This window comes from Phodopus roborovskii, unplaced genomic scaffold, assembly GCF_943737965.1.
Source record: "Phodopus roborovskii unplaced genomic scaffold, PHOROB, whole genome shotgun sequence".
Classification (NCBI taxonomy): domain Eukaryota; kingdom Metazoa; phylum Chordata; class Mammalia; order Rodentia; family Cricetidae; genus Phodopus; species Phodopus roborovskii.
Window position 1 is genome coordinate 29317728 of NW_026126480.1, and position 19851 is coordinate 29337578.

A 19851-nucleotide genomic window follows, 5' to 3' on the forward strand; every position below is an offset into this window, starting at 1 on the left:
ATGAGGGATTTAGAGTAGTCTAGTAACATCTTTCTTTGCAAGACTCAGTGGTGTCTTCTACTGCATATTATGTTTGGAGTATGTTCAAGGTTATGGACTGACTCTGAAGCATTGCTAAGGCAGAGAAGGCTGTTGGTGGAGGGTGGAAGCCTAAGAAGTGACTAGGCAGACATAAAGTTGGGACAGAATGCTGTTACCTTCATCATTTCAATTTAATACTTCTTTATTGCTAAATAATATTTCTGTTCTCTTCATCTGTTCATCTACTGATGAATATCTAGGCAGACTCCATATCTCAGCTACTATGAAGACTGACACAATAACCCTAAGCATGTATCTATCTTCTTGCTATGCCAATTTATTTCTTTTGAATACATATGTAGAAGCAAAGTAGCTGTATTTTCCTGTAAGGAGTACGGTTTTTCTGCCTGCCGCCTGGTCTTGTCCCGCCGCCGCGCCTGCCCCAATTAACACACAGAGACTCTGTATTTGATACAGTGCTTTTGACCTGGTTACTTGTTTCTTACCTGCTAGCTCTGTCTTAATTATTAACCCATTTCTGCTGATCTATGTATTTCTCTTACTGGGGAGCCGGCCGGCATACTGCTTTCTCCCGACTCTCCATCTTGGCTCCTCCTTACTCCCTCTTTCCTCCTTGTCTCCTAGTCCCACCTATCTTGCTTTCCTATTGGCCAACAGTGCTTTATTCATTAACCAGTATGAGAAACATATATACATAATGGCATCTTCCATCATTTTCCCTTTTTTATTGAAAATAGATTCTTTTCTCACATAATATATCCTGATTACAGTCTCCCCTCCCTCTACTCCTCCCAGTTCCTCTATACCTCCATTCCCATCTGATCCACTGCATTTCTGTCTCTCATCTGAAATGAATAGGCTTCTAAGAAATAACAACAAAAAATATAAAATGAAACCCATCACATCAAAGTTGGACAAGGCAAACCAACAAAAAGGAAAATAGCCTAAAGAGAAGGCAAAAAGAGAGGGGGAGGAGAGGAAAGCACATGCAACTAGGAAGATTGAGTCAGGGTAGAAATAGGAGAGAGAGAGAGAACATAAAAGAGGGAGCCATTATTGGTTTGAAAGATCTAGAGACCTACAAGACTGATGCCAACTAACAATTTGAGCAACCGTGGAAAGGCTACCATAAATACCCTTCCCAGATAGTGAGATCAACAACTAACTTATCCATGGATCCCTCATCTAATACCTGTTAGAAACAGAGGCAAACACCCATACATAAACACTGAGTCAAACTAGAATCCAGATGCAGATGAAGAGGACAAGACCAGGTTGCAGAAACACATAGAGACAGCTGACCTGAACAAGGAGGAGCTAACAGCCCCCTGACTGATATCTGGGAATCCAGCATGGGACTGACTCAGGCCCCCCTGAATATGGGTCTCAGCTAGAAGGACTGAGCAGTCTAAGGGACCTCAGACAGTGGAGCCAGGATGTATCCCTGGTGCACAAAAGGACCTTGCAAACACATCCCCCATGGAGAGATACTGCCTTAACCTAGAGACAGAAGAGAAGTCCTAGTCCCTACTTCAAATGACCTGACAGATTTACATGACCCCACCTGGATGGCATTGCCCTACAAGTGGAATTGGGGTGGGGGATGGGAGGGGAGTGAGGTCAGGGTGCATGTGAGGGGGCAGAGAGGGTAAAAGGGAGGGAGGGAGAGGGAACTGGGATTGACATGTAAAATAATCAATAAAAAAAAAAAGAATCAGAGACCCACTCATTTACACACTCAGGAATTCCACAAAAACACTAATCTGGAAACTATAATATAATGTATACACAGAGGACATGCTGCAGACCATGATGGGCCTTGTGCATGCTGTCTTGGTCTCTGTGAGTTCATATAAGCTTTGATCGTGTTGATTTTGAGGGTCTTGTTTTCTTGGTGTCCTCCATCTCCTCTAGCTCCTATATTATTTCCACCTCTTCTTCCATGAACTTCCTCGAGCTCTTCCATAGGGGAATGATTTGATGGCACTATCCCATTTAGAGTTAAGTGTTCAAAGTCTCTCACTCTGCATAATGCATGGCTGTAGGTCTCTGTATTTGTTCCCATCCTGCTGCAGGAGTAAGCTTCTCTGATGATGGCTGAGCAGAAATCTGATATGTGAGTATAGAAAAATGTCATAAGGAATCATGTTGTCACTATGCTTGCCTCTTCCTTTCTCCCTCCTTCCCTCCCTCCATCCATCCATCCATCCATCCCCCATTTCCTTCCTTTCTTCCTTCCTTCCTTCTTTCCTTTCTTCCAAATAGCAGTATTTTATTTACCCTAGGTCTCTGGGCTATCTAGTCTCTGTTTCTTGGCCATGCAAGTAATGTTGGGTATAGATTCCATCTCCTAGAGTAGGTCTTAAGTCAAATCCTATATTGGTTAGTTACTCCCACAGGGTTTATGCCATCATTTCCCTAGCATGTATACATTTCTCTTTTCATAGCATATAGAATTTCTTCCCATACAAAAAACTTTAGAACATAGGGGAGAAAGCTCTGTATAGACATCAGCTTGACTTCTCCATGTTCAATGAGTTGTGTAGGTATTGTCTTCAGCCATTGGACCTTGTCAGTTTGTGGGAAGCAACCTATAGCCTTGGCAACAGCCTGAGTTTTAGGGTTCTCATGGGACTCCTTTGACCAACAACTCAAGGAGATGTAACTTAGTCCCAACACTGGAAGATTCAGTCTCCCCATTATTTGAGGATTTCATTTATATCACCTTCATATATGTATATATTTCATACATGTATATATATATATATATATATATACACACACACACACATATATATATATACATATATATATATATATGTATTTTAGGAAGCTTCTACTATCTCTCAAATGACTACTAATATTAGCTGTCTCTATCTGTATTCCCTCCCTCATTCTCGCTCCCACCCAACTTGGTCCTTCCATCCCAGCATCTACATCCTTCTAGAACTTATTTATTCTTTTCTCTTTCTTAATGAGATCTATCTGTAACCCCCTCCCTTACTCTATACCTAACTTCTGTTGTTCTGTAGATTGTGGCTTGCTTACTAATGACTTAACAGCTAACATATCACTTACTTTATTTATCATAGCTATTCTGACAAATATAAAATGAAATAAATCTCAAAATAGAGTTTAATTTGCAATTCTCTGATGGTTAAGGTGTTGAACATTATTTGAAGTGTTTCTTAGCCAGTTGAGTTTCCTCTTTTGAGAATTCTCTGTTTAGATTTGTACCCCATTTTTTTTTTAAACTGGGTTATATGTTTTCGTGATACATAGTTTTTTGAGTTCTTTATATATGTTGGATGTTAACCCTCTATTGGATGTGTAGTTGGTAAAAATATTTTCCCATTCTGTAGGTTGCTACTTGGTCCAAATGATGGTGTCCTTTGACATGCAATATCTTTTTGGTTTTATGACATCTTATTTATTAATTGTTGATGTTAGTACCTGTGATAACAGTGTTTTGTTCAGAAAATCATCTTTCTGTTCCTGTGTATTCAAACTATTCTGTACTCTTCTATCAGGTTCAGTGTATTTGGTTTTATGTTGAGATCTTTGATCTATTTGAAGTTGAGTATTGTACAGGGTGATAAGTTTTAATCTATTTGGATTCTTCTACATACAACCATTCAGTTTGACCAGCACATTTGTTGAAGATGCTATCTTTTTTCCCAAGCTATGTTTCTGGCTTCTTTATCAAAAATCACGTGTCTATAAGTGTATGTATTTATTCTGGGTCTTCATTTCAACTCCCTTGATTAACATGTCTATTTTTTTTGTGCCAATGCCATGCTGGTTTTTTTTGTTTGTTTGTTTGTTTTTGTTACAATAGCTTTGTAGTACAATTTGAAATCAGGGATGGTGATAACTCTAATAGTTCTTTTATTATTAACAATTGTTTTAGCTACATGGGTTTTTATGTTTCCACATGAAGTTGAAAATTGTCCTTTTGAGATCTGTAACAGATTGTGTTGGAATTTTGATGGGGATTGTATTGAGTCTCTATTGCTTTTAATAGGATAACCATTTTTTAAAATAAATTTATTTATTTTACATCCCAGGCAAAGTGTCCCTTCCCTCCTCTCCTACTAGTCTCTCCCTTATTCTCCCACCTCCCACTCCCAATCCACTTGTCCTCTATTTCTGTTTTGGAAAGGTCAGGTCTCCCATGAGTATCAACTAAACATGGCACATCAAGTTGCAGTAAGACTAAGCACCTCCCCATGTTTTAAGCCTTGGTAAGGTGACCCAGTATGGGGAGTAGGGTCCCAAAAGACAGTAAGAGTCAGAGAGCAGCTCCTGTTCCCACTGTTAGAAGTCCCACAAGAAGACCAAGATACACAACTGTTACATATGCAGTGCAGAGTGCCTAAGCCATTCCCATGCAGGCTCCCTGGTTGTAGGTTCTGTCTCTGTAAGCACCTATGATCCAGTTTAGTTGATTCTGTGAGTATTCTTGTGGTGTCCTTGACCCCTCTAGCTCCTATCATCCCTTCTCCTCCTCTTCTCCTAGATTACTTCAGCTCCTAATGATTGGCTGTGAGACTGTCTAGTTGGTTGTTTTTACTCTTCCCTCTTTGGCTCTTTTGGGGGACCTACTACCCACCTCCCAGATAATCACACATGGAGACTTTTTCTTACTCACAAATGCTTGGCCTTAGTTTGGCTTGTTTCTAGCCAGATTTTCTTAACATATACTGCCTACCTTATGTCTCTGGGCTTTTTAACCTTTTTCTATTTCTGTATGCCTTTCTTTACTCTTTACTTACAGTGGTTACTTACTGTGTAGCTGAATGGCTGGGCCCTAGAATCCTCTTCTGTTTCTTTCTTTCATACCTCAATCTTTTCTCCCCAGATTTCTACTATTTACTTTATCTGCCCGCCAGCCCTGTCTATCCTTTCTCCTGCCTAGCTTTTGGCCATTCAGCTCTTTATAAGACCAATCAAGTGTTTTAGACAGGCAAAGTAACACAGGAAAATAGAGTTAAACAGATACAACATATCTTTACATAATTTTGTTTTTTATTATTTATTTATTATTCTTATTTTACATATTGATCCCAGTTCCCTCCTCATCCCTCCCTTCCTCCCTTTTTTCCTCTCTTCTATCCTCACAAGCTTGTCGACCACCTTCCCATCCCACCCCACCCTCCACTCCACATGTACTGTGATGCCTTCCTGGAGGGGTCATCTAAATCTGTCAAATCATTTGGAGTAGAGTCTAGGCCCTCCCTCCTGGGAGTATCCCTCCATGGGAAACGTGCTCCCAAAGTCCTTTTGTGCACCAGAGATACATCCTGGTTCCACTGTATGAGGACCCTTAGACAGCCCAGGTCTTCTAACTGAGACCCATGTTAAGGGGGTCTCAGTTGGTCCAACGCTGCTATAAACATAGTTGAACACATGTCTTTGTTGCATGGATGTGGATCATTTGGGTATATGCCTAACAGTGTGATTGCTGGGTCCTGAGGTAGACTGATTCTTATTTTCCTGAGGAACTGCCATACCGATCTCCAAAATGGCTATACAAGTTTGCACTCCCACCAGCAGTGGTGGAGTGTTCCCCTTTCTCCATATCCTCTCCAGCATAAGTTGTCATTGGTGTTCCTAATTTTAGCCAAAGTGGAAGGAGTAAGATGGTATCTCAAAGTTGTTTTGATTTGCATTTCCCTGATAGCTAAGGATGTGGAGCATTTTCTTAAGTGTCTTTTAGCCTTTTTGATTTCCTCTATTGAGAATTCTTTCTTCAGTTCTGTACCCCATTTTAATAGGGTTATTTGGTGTTTTGTTGACTAGTTTCTTGAGTTCTTTGTATATTTTGGGGATTAGCCCTTTGTCGGATATAGGATTAGTGAAAATCTTTTCCCAGTCTGTGGGCTGCCGTTTGGTCTTGTCGACTGTGTCCTTTGCCTTACAGAAGCTTCTAAGTTTGAAGAGGTCCCATTTATTAATTGTTTCTTTCAGTGTCTGTGCCCCTGGAGTTATATTCAAGAAGCGGTCTCCTATACCAATTTGTTCAAGGGTACCTCCTACTTTCTCTTCTAAGAGGTTCAATGTGGCTGGATTTATGTTGAGGTCTTTGATCCATTTGGACTTGAATTTTGTGCATGGCGACAGACATGGGTCTATCTGCAGTCTTCTACACACCCTCATCCAATTGTGCCAGCACCATTTGTTGAAGATGCTGTCCTCGCCCCATTGTATAATTTTAGCTGTTTTGTCGAAAATCAGGTGTTCATAGGTGCGTGGATTAATATCAGGATTTTCAATTCGATTCCATTGGTCTACCTGTCTATTTTTATACCAATACCAGGCTGTTTTCAGAACTATAGCTCTGTAGTAGAGCTTAAAGTCAGGAATGGTGATGCCTCCTGAAGTTCTTTTATTGTACAGGGTTGTTTTGGATATCCTGGGTCTTTTGTTTTGCCATATAAAGTTGATTACTATCCTTTCAAGGTCGGTGAAGAATTGTGGTGGGATTTTAATGGGGATTGCATTGAATCTGTAGATTGCTTTGGGTAAGATTGCCATTTTTACTATGTTAATCCTACCTAACCAAGAGCATGGGAGATCTTTCCATTTTCTGGTATCTTCTTTAATTTCTTTCCTTAGAGTCACAAAATTCTTATTATATAGGTCTTTTACTTGTTTGGTAAGCGTTACACCAAGATACTTTATGTTGCTTGTGGCTATTGTAAAGGGTGATGTTTCTCTGATTTCTTTCTCTGCCTCTTTGTCATCTGAAAAAATTAGGGCTACTGATTTTTTTGAGATTACCTTGTATCCTGCTAGTTTGCTGAAGGTGTTTATCAGCTGTAGGAGTTCCCTGGTAGAGTTTATTGGGTTGCTTATGTAAACTATCATATCATCTGCAAATAGAGACAGTTTGACTTCTTCCTTTCCAATTTGGATCCCCTTGATCTCCTTTTGTTGTCTTATAGCATTAGCTAGAACTTCTAGTACGATATTGAAGAGATAATGGAAAGAGAGGACAGCCTTGTCTTGTTCCTGATTTTAGAGGAATTGGCTTAAGTTTCTCTCCATTCAGTTTGATGTTGGCAGTTGGTTTGCTGTATATTGCCCTTATTATGTTTAGGTATGTTCCTGTTATCCCTGTCCTCTCCAAGACCTTTATCATGAAAGGGTGTTGAATTTTGTCGAAGGCTTTTTCCACATCTAGGGAGATAATCATATGGTTTTTCTTTTTCTGTTTGTTTATATGGTGGATCACGTTGATAGATTTTCGTATGTTAAACCATCCCTGCATTCCAGGTATGAAGCCTACTTGGTCATGGTGGATGATTTCTCTGATGTATTCTTGAATTCGGTTTGCCATTATTTTATTGAGTATTTTGCATCGATGTTCATCAGGGATATTGGTCTGTAGTTTTCTTTCTTATTTGTGTCTTTGTGAGGTTTGGGTACCAAAGTTATTGTGGCCTCATAAAAAGAGTTTGGCAATGAACCTTCTGTTTCTATCTTGTGGAACAGTTTGAGGAGTAGTGGTATTAATTCTTCCTTGAATGTCTGGTAGAATTCTGCACTGAATCCATCTGGCCCTGGACTTTTTTTGGTTGGAAGGCTTTCGATGACTGCTTCTATTTCATTGCGAGTTATAGGTCTATTTAAGTTGTTTGTCTGTTCTTGATTTAATTTTGGTAAGTGATAGTTATCCAGAAACTTGTCCATTTCCTTTGAATTTTCAATTTTTGTGGAATACAGGTTTTCAAAGTATGACCTGAAAATTGTCTGGATTTCCTCTGTGTCTGTTGTTATGTTCCCCATTTCATTTCTGATTTTGTTAATTTGCATGTTCTGTCTCTGCTTTTTCGTTAATTTGGATAAAGGTTTGTCTATCTTGTTGATTTTCTCAAAAAACCAACTCTTTGTTGCATTGATTTTTTGTATTGTTTTCCTGGTTTCTATTTTGTTGATTTCAGCCCTCAAGTTGATTATTTCCTGGCGTCTACTCCTGCAGGGTGAATTCGCTTCTCTCTGTTCTAAGGTTTTCAGTTGGGCTGTTAATTCTTTTATGTGACTATCCTCTGTTTTCTTCATATGGGCACTTAGTGCAATGAACTTCCCTCAAGGTGTCCCATAAGTTCAGGTATGTTGTATCCTCATTCTCGTTGAATATTAGAAAGTCTTTAATTTCTTTCTTTATTTCTTCTTTGACCCAGGAGTGGTGCAATTGCACATTGTTCAGTTCCCATGAGTTTGCAGGTTTTCTGCTATTTGTGTTGTTGTTGAATTCCAATTTTAAAGCATAGTGGTCCGATAAGATACAGGGGACTATTCCTATTCTCTTGTATCTGTTGAGGTTTGTTATGTCACCTAGTATGTGGTTGATTTTAGAGAAGGTTCCATGTGGAGCAGAGAAGAAAGTATATTCTTTTGTCTTTGGATGGAATGTTCTATAGATGTCTGTTAACCCCAGTTGAGACATAACTTCTGTTAATTCTTTTGTTTCTTTGTTGAGTTTCTGATTTGTGGTCCTGTCTAGTGTTGAGAGTGGTGTATTGAAGTCTCCCACTATAAGTTTGTGAGGTTTTATATGAGCTTTGAGTTTTAGTAGTGTTTCTTTTACGAATGTGGGTGACTTTGTATTAGGGGCATAGATGTTCAGAACTGAGACTTTGTGTTGATGGATTTCTCCTGATATGAATATGAAATGACCGTCTTCATCTCTTTTGACTAGTTTTGGTTTGAAGTCTAACTTGTAAGATATTAGGATAGCTACACCTGCTTGCTTCTTATTTCCATTTGATTGGAAAATCTTTTCCCAACTCTTTACCCTGAGGTAATGTCTATCTTTGAAGCTGTGTTTCTTGTATGCAGTAGAAGGATGGATTCTGTCTTCGTATCCATTCTGTTAGCCTGTGTGTTTTTATAGGTGAGTTAAGACCATTAATGTTGAGGGTGAGTAAGGACCATTGATTGTTGATGCTTGTTTGATTTAGGTTTGTTGTTGACGGTGGTATTGTGAATATATTAGTTCTGCTTCACCCTTGGTTTCTGGTGTAGTTGGATTATCTGTTGCCTACATTTTTGTGGGCGTAGTTACCTTCCTTGGGTTGGAGCTTTCCTTCTAATACTTTCTGTAGGGCTGGATTTGTAGATACATATTGGGAAAATCTGGTTTTGTCATTAAATATCTTGTTCTCTCCGTCTATATTGATTGAGAGTTTTGCTGGATATAGTAGCCTAGGCTGGCATCCGTGTTTTCTTAATACTTTTAGAACATCTATCTAGGACCTTCTGGCCTTGAGGGTTTCCATGGAGAAGTCAGGTATAATTTTGATAGGTCTGCCTTTATATGTTACCTGTCCTTTTTCCTTCGCTGCTCTTAATATTCTTTCTTTATTCTGTATGCTAGGTGTTTTGATTATTATATGTCGCGGGGTCTTTTTTCTTTGGTCCAGCCTATTTGGGGTTCGGTATGCTTCTTGTACTTTCATGGGCATGTCCTTCTTCAGATTTGGAAAGTTTTCCTCGATGATTTTGTTGAATATGTTTTTGGCACCTTTGAGCTGGGCTTCCTCACCTTTGTCTATGCCTATTATTCTTAGGTTTGGCCTTTTCACGGTGTCCCACATTTCCTGAATGTTTTGTGTTAAGGATTTGTTGGATTTATGATTTTCTTTGGTCGATGAATCTATTTCTTCTATTTTATCTTCTGCGCCTGAGATTCTCTCTTCCATCTCTTGAATTCTATTGGTTATGCTTTTGTCCATGGTTTCCGATTTTTTGCCCAGCTTTTCAATTTCCAGGCTTCCTTCCATTTGTGTTGCCTTTATTTTCTCAATTTCAGTTTTCAGGTCTTGAACCGTTTCCTTCACCTGGTTAATTGTTTTTTCTTGGCTTTCTGTACTTTCCTTAAGGAATTTGTTCATTTCTTCCACTTTTTTGTTTGTTTTTTCCTCCATTTCTTTAAGGGATTTTCTCACAATTTCTTTGAGGGCCTCTATCATTTTTATGATGGTAATTTTTAAGTCATACCCTTCTGCTTCCTCTGCTTTGTTGTTGTGTTCCATTCTAGTTGGTGTAGATTCCCTAGATTCTGGTGGTGTCATGTTTGTCTTTCTGTTGTTAGGTGTTCTCTTGTATTGCCTTCTTCCCATAGCTTCTTCCAGTAGGTGTTGGTGGTGTCTCCCCCCTCTCACTATGGTACTTCCCCAATGGGCTTATGTGGGTCTGAGATTCAATATCCGTAGCTCTGTGTGGTCCAAGCTCTCTAGGAAGTTTCTCCGCAGACAGGGATCCAGGGATGGGGTCAAGGATGAGGATCCAGAAGAAGATGCCAGCAGGTATTCACAGTGGACCTCTGGTCAATAGCTCTGGCCAATAGCTGTGGCTGAGCTGGAACTTGAGAAGGTTTTGCAGGGTAGTCGGATCTCACTGGAAACTGGCACTCTCCAGCTGAGACCTTGTTCTTTGGCAGAAGCCAGGATTTGAGTGGACCTGCAGAGATAGGCGGATCTCTGGGAGGGGCCCGGGACTCCAGCAGAGGACTGGAGGCAGGGTCAGAGACCAAGCCGGTGGAAATTACAGGTGGTCCCGCGTGGATAGTCAGGTCTCCTTTGTTCAGAGTTGCTCCGAGAAGTCTCCGAAGTAGGGTGAACTGTTGGTTCCACCCTCTGTCCCAGTGCTCAACCAGAGCGGCAGGACCGTGGGTGGAGTAGGGGGGGTAGGCTGGCGGTGGGGATGGGTGGGAGTGTATCAGAGCTCCAAGGGTACTCTCGATGGGGACTGGAGCCAGTTGAACATATTCTTACACTGGCATTTACACATTTGGGTTTGGGATGATTATAGGTGTCAGTGTGAATTCTTGTGTTGTCTTTGTTGGATGGGTGCTTTATTCCTTTATTATCAATTTATTGTCTTTTGTCCTTAACGGCCAAGGGTTCTGGTGATTCGCAGGCTTTCCAGTCCAATAATGTTGCCTCAGGTGAAGTTTATGGGGGTTTGGGTGCCTAGATAAAGTGTTATCCTTCTGTTTTTCTGAAATGGTGTGGAATGTATCTGTGACTATGGAGTCTGTTTTTCCAGCTGATATGATTTGTGCCTGCATCTTTGTAGTCTGCTGGGGTTTCAGGGGAGGGATGGCCATGGAGGGGATGATCTGGTAGGTGGGATTGAGTGGGTCTTGGCAGAATAGAATCCAGTGGGTAGCAGTGGTGGTGGTGAAGCCTGGAAGTCTCTCACATATTGGCCAGCTGCTGGGGACTGCACCATACCAGTGAAGTTACCCCACATTTGCGGGCATGGGCCAGCTGCCTTGCTGGTGCTGAAATATGAGAAGAGGAACATGGGATATGTCCTGCTGTTTAGGGTCTAGAAGTTGGAGCAGTTCAGCTGGGAGGCCAGTTGCTCGCCTGTTCTTCCAACTGGTGTGGGTTGTGCCTGTGCCTATGGAGTCTGCTGGAGTTGAGGTCTGGCCACTGGGAGGATGACCAGGTGGGTGGGGTTGGGTGGCAGAGTGGAGCTTGGGGGAATAGGACCCTACTGGAGTGGCAGTGGTAGTGGTGCAGTTCAGAGGCAAGTCTCTCACCTGCTGGCTGGTGCTGGGGACTGCAGCTTGATAGTTTTAGTAATGTTAATATTTTAATTTTTGGAAAATACAAATTCTATTCAGCCAAAGAAATGTCTCTTTTGTCAAATTTATGGTAGGTTCTGAAGGTTGTAAGCTAAAGTTTATTTGCATTTCTTTTTTTATATGCCTGGGTTGCTCCTTAGTCTGTTTTATTTGACCATGAGTTTTTTCACACAGGGTATATAAGGGAAGGATTCCTGGCAGTGCAGCATGCCTTGGATGTGAGCATTATGTTGTATCATGAAAGCAGTGCTGGGCAAAAGCTATTTGATGAAATCAACGTTCTCATACAGAGATTTCCATACCCAGCTCATCCTCAGGATAAATTACTTTGGATCTCCAGTCCTTTCATCCCTTTGATGTTCATACTTACGTTCTCTTCCATTGTACTTTCCATTATGCGATCCATTGTGTTTGAAAAGGAAAAAAGATTAAAGGTAGTATCACTTACTTTCTGATAGTTTCTGTAAAAAAAAATGCATATGTATGTACACACAGACACACACACACACACACAGGCTCATTATAGTCAAATTGTTAAAGCCTAAAAGTATGGGGGAAAATCTTGAAAGCAAATAACAGTAGGGGAAAAAGATACAGAGATGCCTTTCTCTTAATATCCTGGAAGTAAAGCTTTAATAGGGGCTCTTTATCTTAGTGCTTGATGATTTAATTTGAAGGCCAGTGAGATGGTTCATTAATGTACAAGCTTGATGATTTGAGTTCAGTCTTCAGATCCCACAATAGATGGAGGGAACCTGTTCAATATGATGTTTCCCATGCCTTTTCTTAGTGCTCTTGGGGACTTTATGTTAGATAGTCTACAGATGTTGGGAACATCATCAGTACAAGTAGCATAACTTTATTCAAAGCACACATACACACACACACACACACACACACACACACACACACACACACACCATTTTTCCTTACAAGAGGAATGGGGGTGAAAGGAAGAAATGACTTGGGTTATTCAAAATAGTTCTTAAAATAATTTGATTTTTTTTGTAAATCTCAAATGTAGAATTGATAACAATCTCCAAACTCAGAAAAAATACGTATTTTAAGATAAATGCAGGCCTTACTGCATAATTATGATAGACTTCAAAGCCTTGTTTTTTACTCATTCTTAAAACAATGATAATATTAACCATTTTATAACCTTTGTATTAAAAATTTTTTAAAATGTTATGTGAAAGCACCATGAATTGCCAGACATATAAAATACTTGGTTTATGTTGACGGTCCTACAGGAATACCAGCTCATAATTGGGCTTAGAAATTGGATCATTTGGGCTGGCTATTTCTTCACGTTCTTCCCTTTATATGCCATCATTATCCTTTTGATATGTGCATTACTCTTTATCCAGGTAAGTATCCAGTTTTATGCTGTACAACAGATAAAATTAATCACATATATATTAAAACTACCTACTAAAATTTAAACATAAGGAGAAACAGGCAAAATTCTTTTTATATATTTAACTCAACTATTTTCAAAATATAATTGTACCTTGTAACCATTTTTAGAATATGTTTTATTCTTATTTTTATTGTTTTTAAAATCTAGTGTGTTTTGTATCTCTTTAAATCCTAATTCTGACATTAAGTTTTTTAGGAAATACATAATCTATTTTTGGCAATATTGTTGTTTTTATTTAAATTTTAAAATGTCTTTTAAAAAATAAACTTAGATGCTGCTTTGTCTCTCAACCAGACTTTAACTGCCTGTCTTTTGAGTCTCACCAGCTGAATGGGGTGATCTGTTTCATTATGAACCATACTTTTGTCTCTTTCCTTGTGTTTACAGGACACTAGTTATGGTGTACCTTATTTGATATCATGATTGTTTTATTGTAGATTGCAGCGGAGCCAATCTTGCGATACAGTGACTTTAGTTTCATCTTTGTCTTTCTTATATGTTATGCCATCGCATCCATATGCTTTGCCTTTATGATTAGCACATTCTTCAATAAAAGTAAGTCTGTATTTACAGTTCTCTCTAGCTAACTAGAGGTACTGCCTTGCATTCTAACCTACATGAAACAATTTGACAGAAGTTAGAACATTAAAAATGAATGTGCACCAATGTACATATAAAGAAGATATCAAATGGTGACATTAGAACTAAACAATACTTCCTGTAGAAGTTGGTTTAAATTGTTACTAAAAGCAAGTACTTGCCATGTAGCAAGACTCTAGCAATTGGTTCTTTGTGAAAACTCATATAAGAATAATAGGTATCTTTAAATCACACCAAAATGGTCAAATTAGACATTCTATAGAAATGTATTTAAATAACTAACAGGAGGTTAAGGGAAACAAAAATAATAATTTTAGTGGCAAAGGAATCAAAATGGTGGCATAGCTAAACTCACTATATCAGTAATATCGTAAGTGTTAATCTTCTGAATACCAAAATTATAAAACATAACCTTAATGGAATATCACTGTGTCCAACATGTTTAGGATATATTTTTTAAACACTTTGTTATTCTTTGACATCAGAAGTCAGATATCAAGATAAGAACATGAATGACATAGAAGCTGCAGAGAAGCCCCCCAGTGACCTCCTACCTCTTCCATTTCTTCCTCCAAAAGGACTGAGATCCTCTCTAAGCCCTGCCTTACTATTTCCTCAGTTCTCCAGAACCTCTAGTGGCTAGCTAGTTGCTCACTCTGCCTTTTGATTCAAAACATACACTATGGTCAATAAAAATATCACACAACTTTTCCCCCTTTTGTCTAAATAAAAAGAGAAGGTTTTTTTTCCCTCTGACATTGTAAAACAGTAAGTGCAATAACTATATACAAATATATACAAGTAAGAATTACAATTTGCATTTGGCAAATTCCGAGAAAATATTCCATCATCTATCCTATCTATCCTTATGTCCAAAGTGTATTCTAATTTGTATCACCATCCCAAAACTATCTTTTTATGTCTCTAAATCTTTTATGCCTTACACCTCTTTTGGGAGCTTTTGTGAACTTAGTAACAAGGAAAACTATAACTATCTAGTCTTCAACTCCATCAGAGACCTGAGTAAACAGGAAGTGCAGAGCAAACAACCTCCAAAACTAAGAAATGACAGAAAGAGCTGGCTAATTGGACAGTCACCCAAGGTTCCTCTGCAACATTGGGGCATCCACCTTCAGCCTACAGGCTTAACAAAAACTGACAAAACTTTCTGTAAAGCAGAAAGTTGGAAAGACTGTCCCATCTTCTTTTGGCAAAGTTCAGCAGTTGCTTTCTTTTGTGTACAGCTTAATCAACCTGAATAGCACACTGTCAGAAGTTGAGGCAAGGGCACTTTATTGTCCAGTGGCCATCTTTCACCACAAAGAAGACAAACTCCATATGGAGTTTCTTTGATGCCTTTCATCTTCTCTGGAGTAGATTGGTGCTGCCAGAAGCTGACAAGTCTCATTGTCATAAAACACCTTATATTTTAAAACATCTTAAATCTCCATATTCATTAGATCTCTGAAGTGTTTGAAGACCACTGTCTATATAAAATACATCTGTTTGACCTTGAAAACATACCTGACTTGACTTAAAGTTTGATGGTAATAGGTGACTAACTACTAACCTGCATTTTTTTTATTATGCTAGTTTGTAGTAATAAATTTCAAGGGCTAGAAATTTACATTGCATTTTTAAATAAGCTATATGGGTATAATACCTTAAACGAGTAAAAATATAATGTACAGTATGTTCTAGCAAAAAATAACCTTGAATTTGTATCAATATAAAAATATCTTAAACAAGAATAGAAACATATACAGTATTACAAAATCAAACCCTCAAATTTGTATTAACATACAAATATCCATACAATGTAAAATATTTAATACTAGTAATTGCTTTTTGGTTTAAAAGTAGATTCAATAATTTACCTTTCTATCCTATCATTTCTATATCTCCCTTTTTTTCAGTACAAGATCCTTGATCAATTCTTCTTCGTTCAACTTTTTTCCCAATAACAACTTGTAACCAACCCTCCTTAATGATAACAAATTTTGAGATAATATTTATACCTTAAGAAAAGTTTTAAAGAGTCAAAATAAAACCAAAGAATTATGAGATTAGTAGCAATAGAACAGTCCCCAATCTTGGTTTTTCTTCTGTCTCATATTAGGTGGCACTTCAGGCATGAGCCAGAGATTTTGGATTTTCATTTAACAAGTATGCTTGGGTTTAGAGAAGGAGACAGTCACATTCCAACTCCAAAATCAGTTTTAATTTCTAATTGCATTGTGACTACAAAAAGACCATTTGCCTTATGTGTCTATAAAGAACAACAAAAACCAAACATTTGGGAAGACTTACGAAATCTTGTCCTGTTGGAAATGTGCTATAACAACAGGCCAATTTACTCTTTTTCTTGGGATATTTTCTTTGGATGATTCCTCCTTTTACTTCAGAAGCTACATTTGTGTAGTGGTCTTCAGATTCCATAGTTGGATGCCTTCATTCTGCTCGAAATACAAAAACAAAACCATGACTCAACCCTAACTTGGGGAGGTTCATTTTTGGCAAATTATATCTGATCAATTGAAAAGCATTCATTAGACTTATAAGTTAATTTAGATTGAATGGTCATGCTATTTGATGAACTTTTATATCTGCTAATCAAGATGTCTCTTCTGTTGAATCTAATCCTTATCAATTTTGATGATATCCATAGTCTTTATTCTATGGAAACATAAGCAAAACCTCTTCCCCAATGTAACACATATGCTGGATTCCATTCTGAGGTCAACATATCTTCAAACTATACAGGCTGATTTAATTCAGTTTTTTTCTATTATCCAATGTCTCTCTGTAGCTGTTATTCCTTTCTCATTAGCATTCAAAAATTATAAAGTTAATAAAGCATCATGCAATCTATCTCAGGGGGTCTTTATTACCAGTTTCTGATTATTAAGTATATCTTTAAGAGTACAATTGCATCTTTCTATAACTGCTTGTCCTGTAGGGCAGTTTGGTATACCTGTAATATGCTTTAAGTTGTAATATGAAAAGAAAACTTTCATTTTACTGGAAACATATGCTGGAACATTGTCAGTATTAATTTGTACAGGTTTACCCATGATGGCCATGACTTTTAATACTTGTATAATTACATAATCAGCCATTTCAGAATTCAAAGCAGTTGTCCTTCGAAATCCTGAATACGTATCTATGGTATGGTGACATATTTTTAATTTCAAACTCTGCATGATGATACATTCGTTTACCAAATTTCATTTCTTTGAGTACCCTTTGGGTTACTTCCTGCAGACTGTGGAGTTCGATTATACAAAGAACAAATAGGACATTTCCTTCTATTCTTTGGCTTGTTGCCAAGAGATGGAAAAATCTTTTATCAAACCCTTGCTATTAACATGGTGTCTCTTATGAAGTTTTTAGGCCTCTACATATTTGCTGTCAGTAGTTGCTCAATTTCAATATTACCTTTTGCTAGAGGGCCTGGTACACCTGCATGGGATTTGATATGTGTTACATACAGGGGATGATTTCTATTTCTAGTTATTTCTTGTAATTGAATAAATAACAAAGTTAATTCTGAATAATCTGAAATAAATTCAGCAGTTTCAATATGTAAAACAACTCTTTCTACACATGGAGAGTAAATAACTATATTAAACAGTTCTGGAAAATCTAATAATACCACAGGAATAAAAGATAATTATGACTTTTAAAAAGAATCATAAAAGCTTTGAGCCATTTCACTCAAATTCCCTGATTACCTATCTTCCCTCATTTTTTGATTATATATACATTTATTTAATCATTTAATTGTTTTATTAATTTATTTTTTACATTACAATCCCAGTTCCTCCTCCCCTGCTCTGCCCCTGCTCCCCCTATTCTTCTATCTACTCCACAGAGAGGCTAAGGCCTCCCCTAGGATGTCTACTAAGTCTGTCCCATCGGGTTGACCTTCCCTCAATTTTTGCATCAATATAGAATGTTGGGGCTCCATAAATTGGTGTTCTCCGAACCATGTAAGGAAGAACCCAATTAGTTCTCTTTATAAATTGAAGTCTCTTGCTTTTTTAATCTCTCCCAAAAATCTTACTGCAAGGTCTTTGCCAGTGCTCATTTTATGTCTATCATGAGGCAATTTCAGCATTAGAAAAAGGTACCACAATTACTGCTGGTTCCATTTTTGCCAACTGATTAAGTCTTAATATTCCTTTCAGAATCAGTACAGAAACCTTTTTAACAGAGGTCTTTAATTTTGTTGTATTCTGTTTGTGTAGTAAAAACAGATTGATTCTAATATATGATCTTCTCTCTGCATCAGAATTCCTGTAGGAGACTGAGTAGAAGGTAAAATAACCAGAATATAGTCAAGCTCTGGATCCAAACAATACACATGTACATCCTGTAATTTCTTTTCCACTAAAGCCAATCCTTTCTCAGCCTCAGCTGATAATTTTCTTGAACTATTTAAGTCCTTATCACCTTGTAAGGTTTGAAATAAATTACTTAATTCTTGACTTGTCAATCCAATTGTGGGCTGTAGCCAGTTGATATTTCACAGCAACTTTTGAAAATAATTAAGAGTCTGTAATTGATCTCTTCTGATTTGTACTTTCTGTAGTTGAATTTTTTGTAGACCTTTCTTAAATCCTATGCAATTAATAGAATTTCCTCTTTGTATTTTTTCAGGAACAATTTGTAATCTCCAACAAAATAAAACTTTCTTTACTTCTGCATTTTCTCTAAGGTATCTGAATCAGCTAGGAAGGTATCATTCATAGGATAAATTATAGATTGAGGAGACTGATTACAAATTATTTACAATGGCTATTGTACAAAATATTGACACAAAGTAGGACTATTTAACATTCCTCGTGGAATGACTTTCCATTGGTATCTTTTAACAGGCTTGGAATTATATGTAGGCACTGTCAAGGTAAACTTTTTCTCTATCCTGTTCTTGCAAAGGTATAGTAAAAAGTCAGTCTTTTAAATCAATAACTATAACATACCATCCTTTAGGTAATAGCGAAGGCAAATGAAGTCCAGGCTTCAAAGGGCTCATTGGCTGAATCACCTTACTAATAGCTCTTAGGTCTATTACTGTTGTTAGTTTTCCAGATTTCTTTTTAATGGCAAATATAGGAGAATTACAAGGACTTGTTGATTCTTTTATATGTTGAGCATTTAGCTGCTCCTGTTACAGCTTTCCTGGTACCTGTAATATTTCTGATGTCAAAGGTCATTGTTCTATCCAAACAAGTTTGTCAGTTAACCATTTTAAAGATAGGGCTATGATGCTTTTGAAAGATCAGCAGCTGTTGTGCTCTGTTTATGTGTAACCTGAATGGTTTGTGACTTCATTATAATACCTTTTATTATTTTATTCAGAAACATATATTAATTTATGGACTGTTTCTGAAATTGGAGTAATATTAACCTGGGTATCCCATTAATATAACAATTCACATCCACATAAGTTAATTGCTATGTTAGCCATATATGGCTTTAATTTTCCTCTCTCTCTTCCAGCCTTATACATTCGACACAACTTTCACTTTGCTTTACTTGAGGTAAAGTTCCAATTTTTAAAAGCTGAACATTTACCTACTGAAGAGAACAATTTGAATGCCAAGATTCTGGGGCAATTATTGTTAATATTTGCCTCTTTGTCTACCAAACACTCAATTACAATGCCATTTATTTGTATTTTTGACTTTGGATCTTTGATCATTTATAAAAGTTTACCAAAATAATTGCTTTATAGTTTCTTCTGAAATTTTGTTTTATCTTCTAAAGCTGTTCTGTCATCCAGAGCAGTATGGTTTTTCATAACAGGCATTAAGTCTTATCATTGCTCTGTGGAGGATTTTCCCCAATGCTGAAAGGTACTGACTGAACCAAATTTGATATGGGCCCTGAGAGAGGCCCCCTGTGGTGTTTCCTGATGGCAAAGGGTTACCATGCCTGTCCCATGTTGATCTGCATTTTTTTAGTTCAATGTTGGCCTTTGTCACACTTTTCTCATATTCCAGAAATCTAGAGCCTTTTGTTTTGATTTTCTCTAGATAAAACATTGTTCCCAGGAATACCTTGTCTACTATAATCCCTATTCAGATGACCTGGTTTACCACAATAAAAACATCTAACCTTTTGATTTTGTTAAATTTTGTAGAAGTCACTTCTCCTGTCTAAGTATCATCATAGCGTT

At 37.7% G+C, this 19851-nt stretch overlaps 1 protein-coding gene across 1 annotated transcript in view; it reads left to right on the forward strand.

The window, feature by feature from the left end:
* LOC127228266 (phospholipid-transporting ATPase ABCA3) overlaps positions 1-19851 on the forward strand; it is a 116297-nt gene that overhangs the window by 10484 nt on the left and 85962 nt on the right. Inside the window, exons 5-7 of the mRNA XM_051192828.1 lie at positions 11819-12078; positions 12898-13018; positions 13512-13622. Of these exons, the coding sequence (XP_051048785.1) occupies positions 11819-12078; positions 12898-13018; positions 13512-13622 (492 nt within the window). The remainder of the gene's footprint in view (positions 1-11818; positions 12079-12897; positions 13019-13511; positions 13623-19851) is intronic.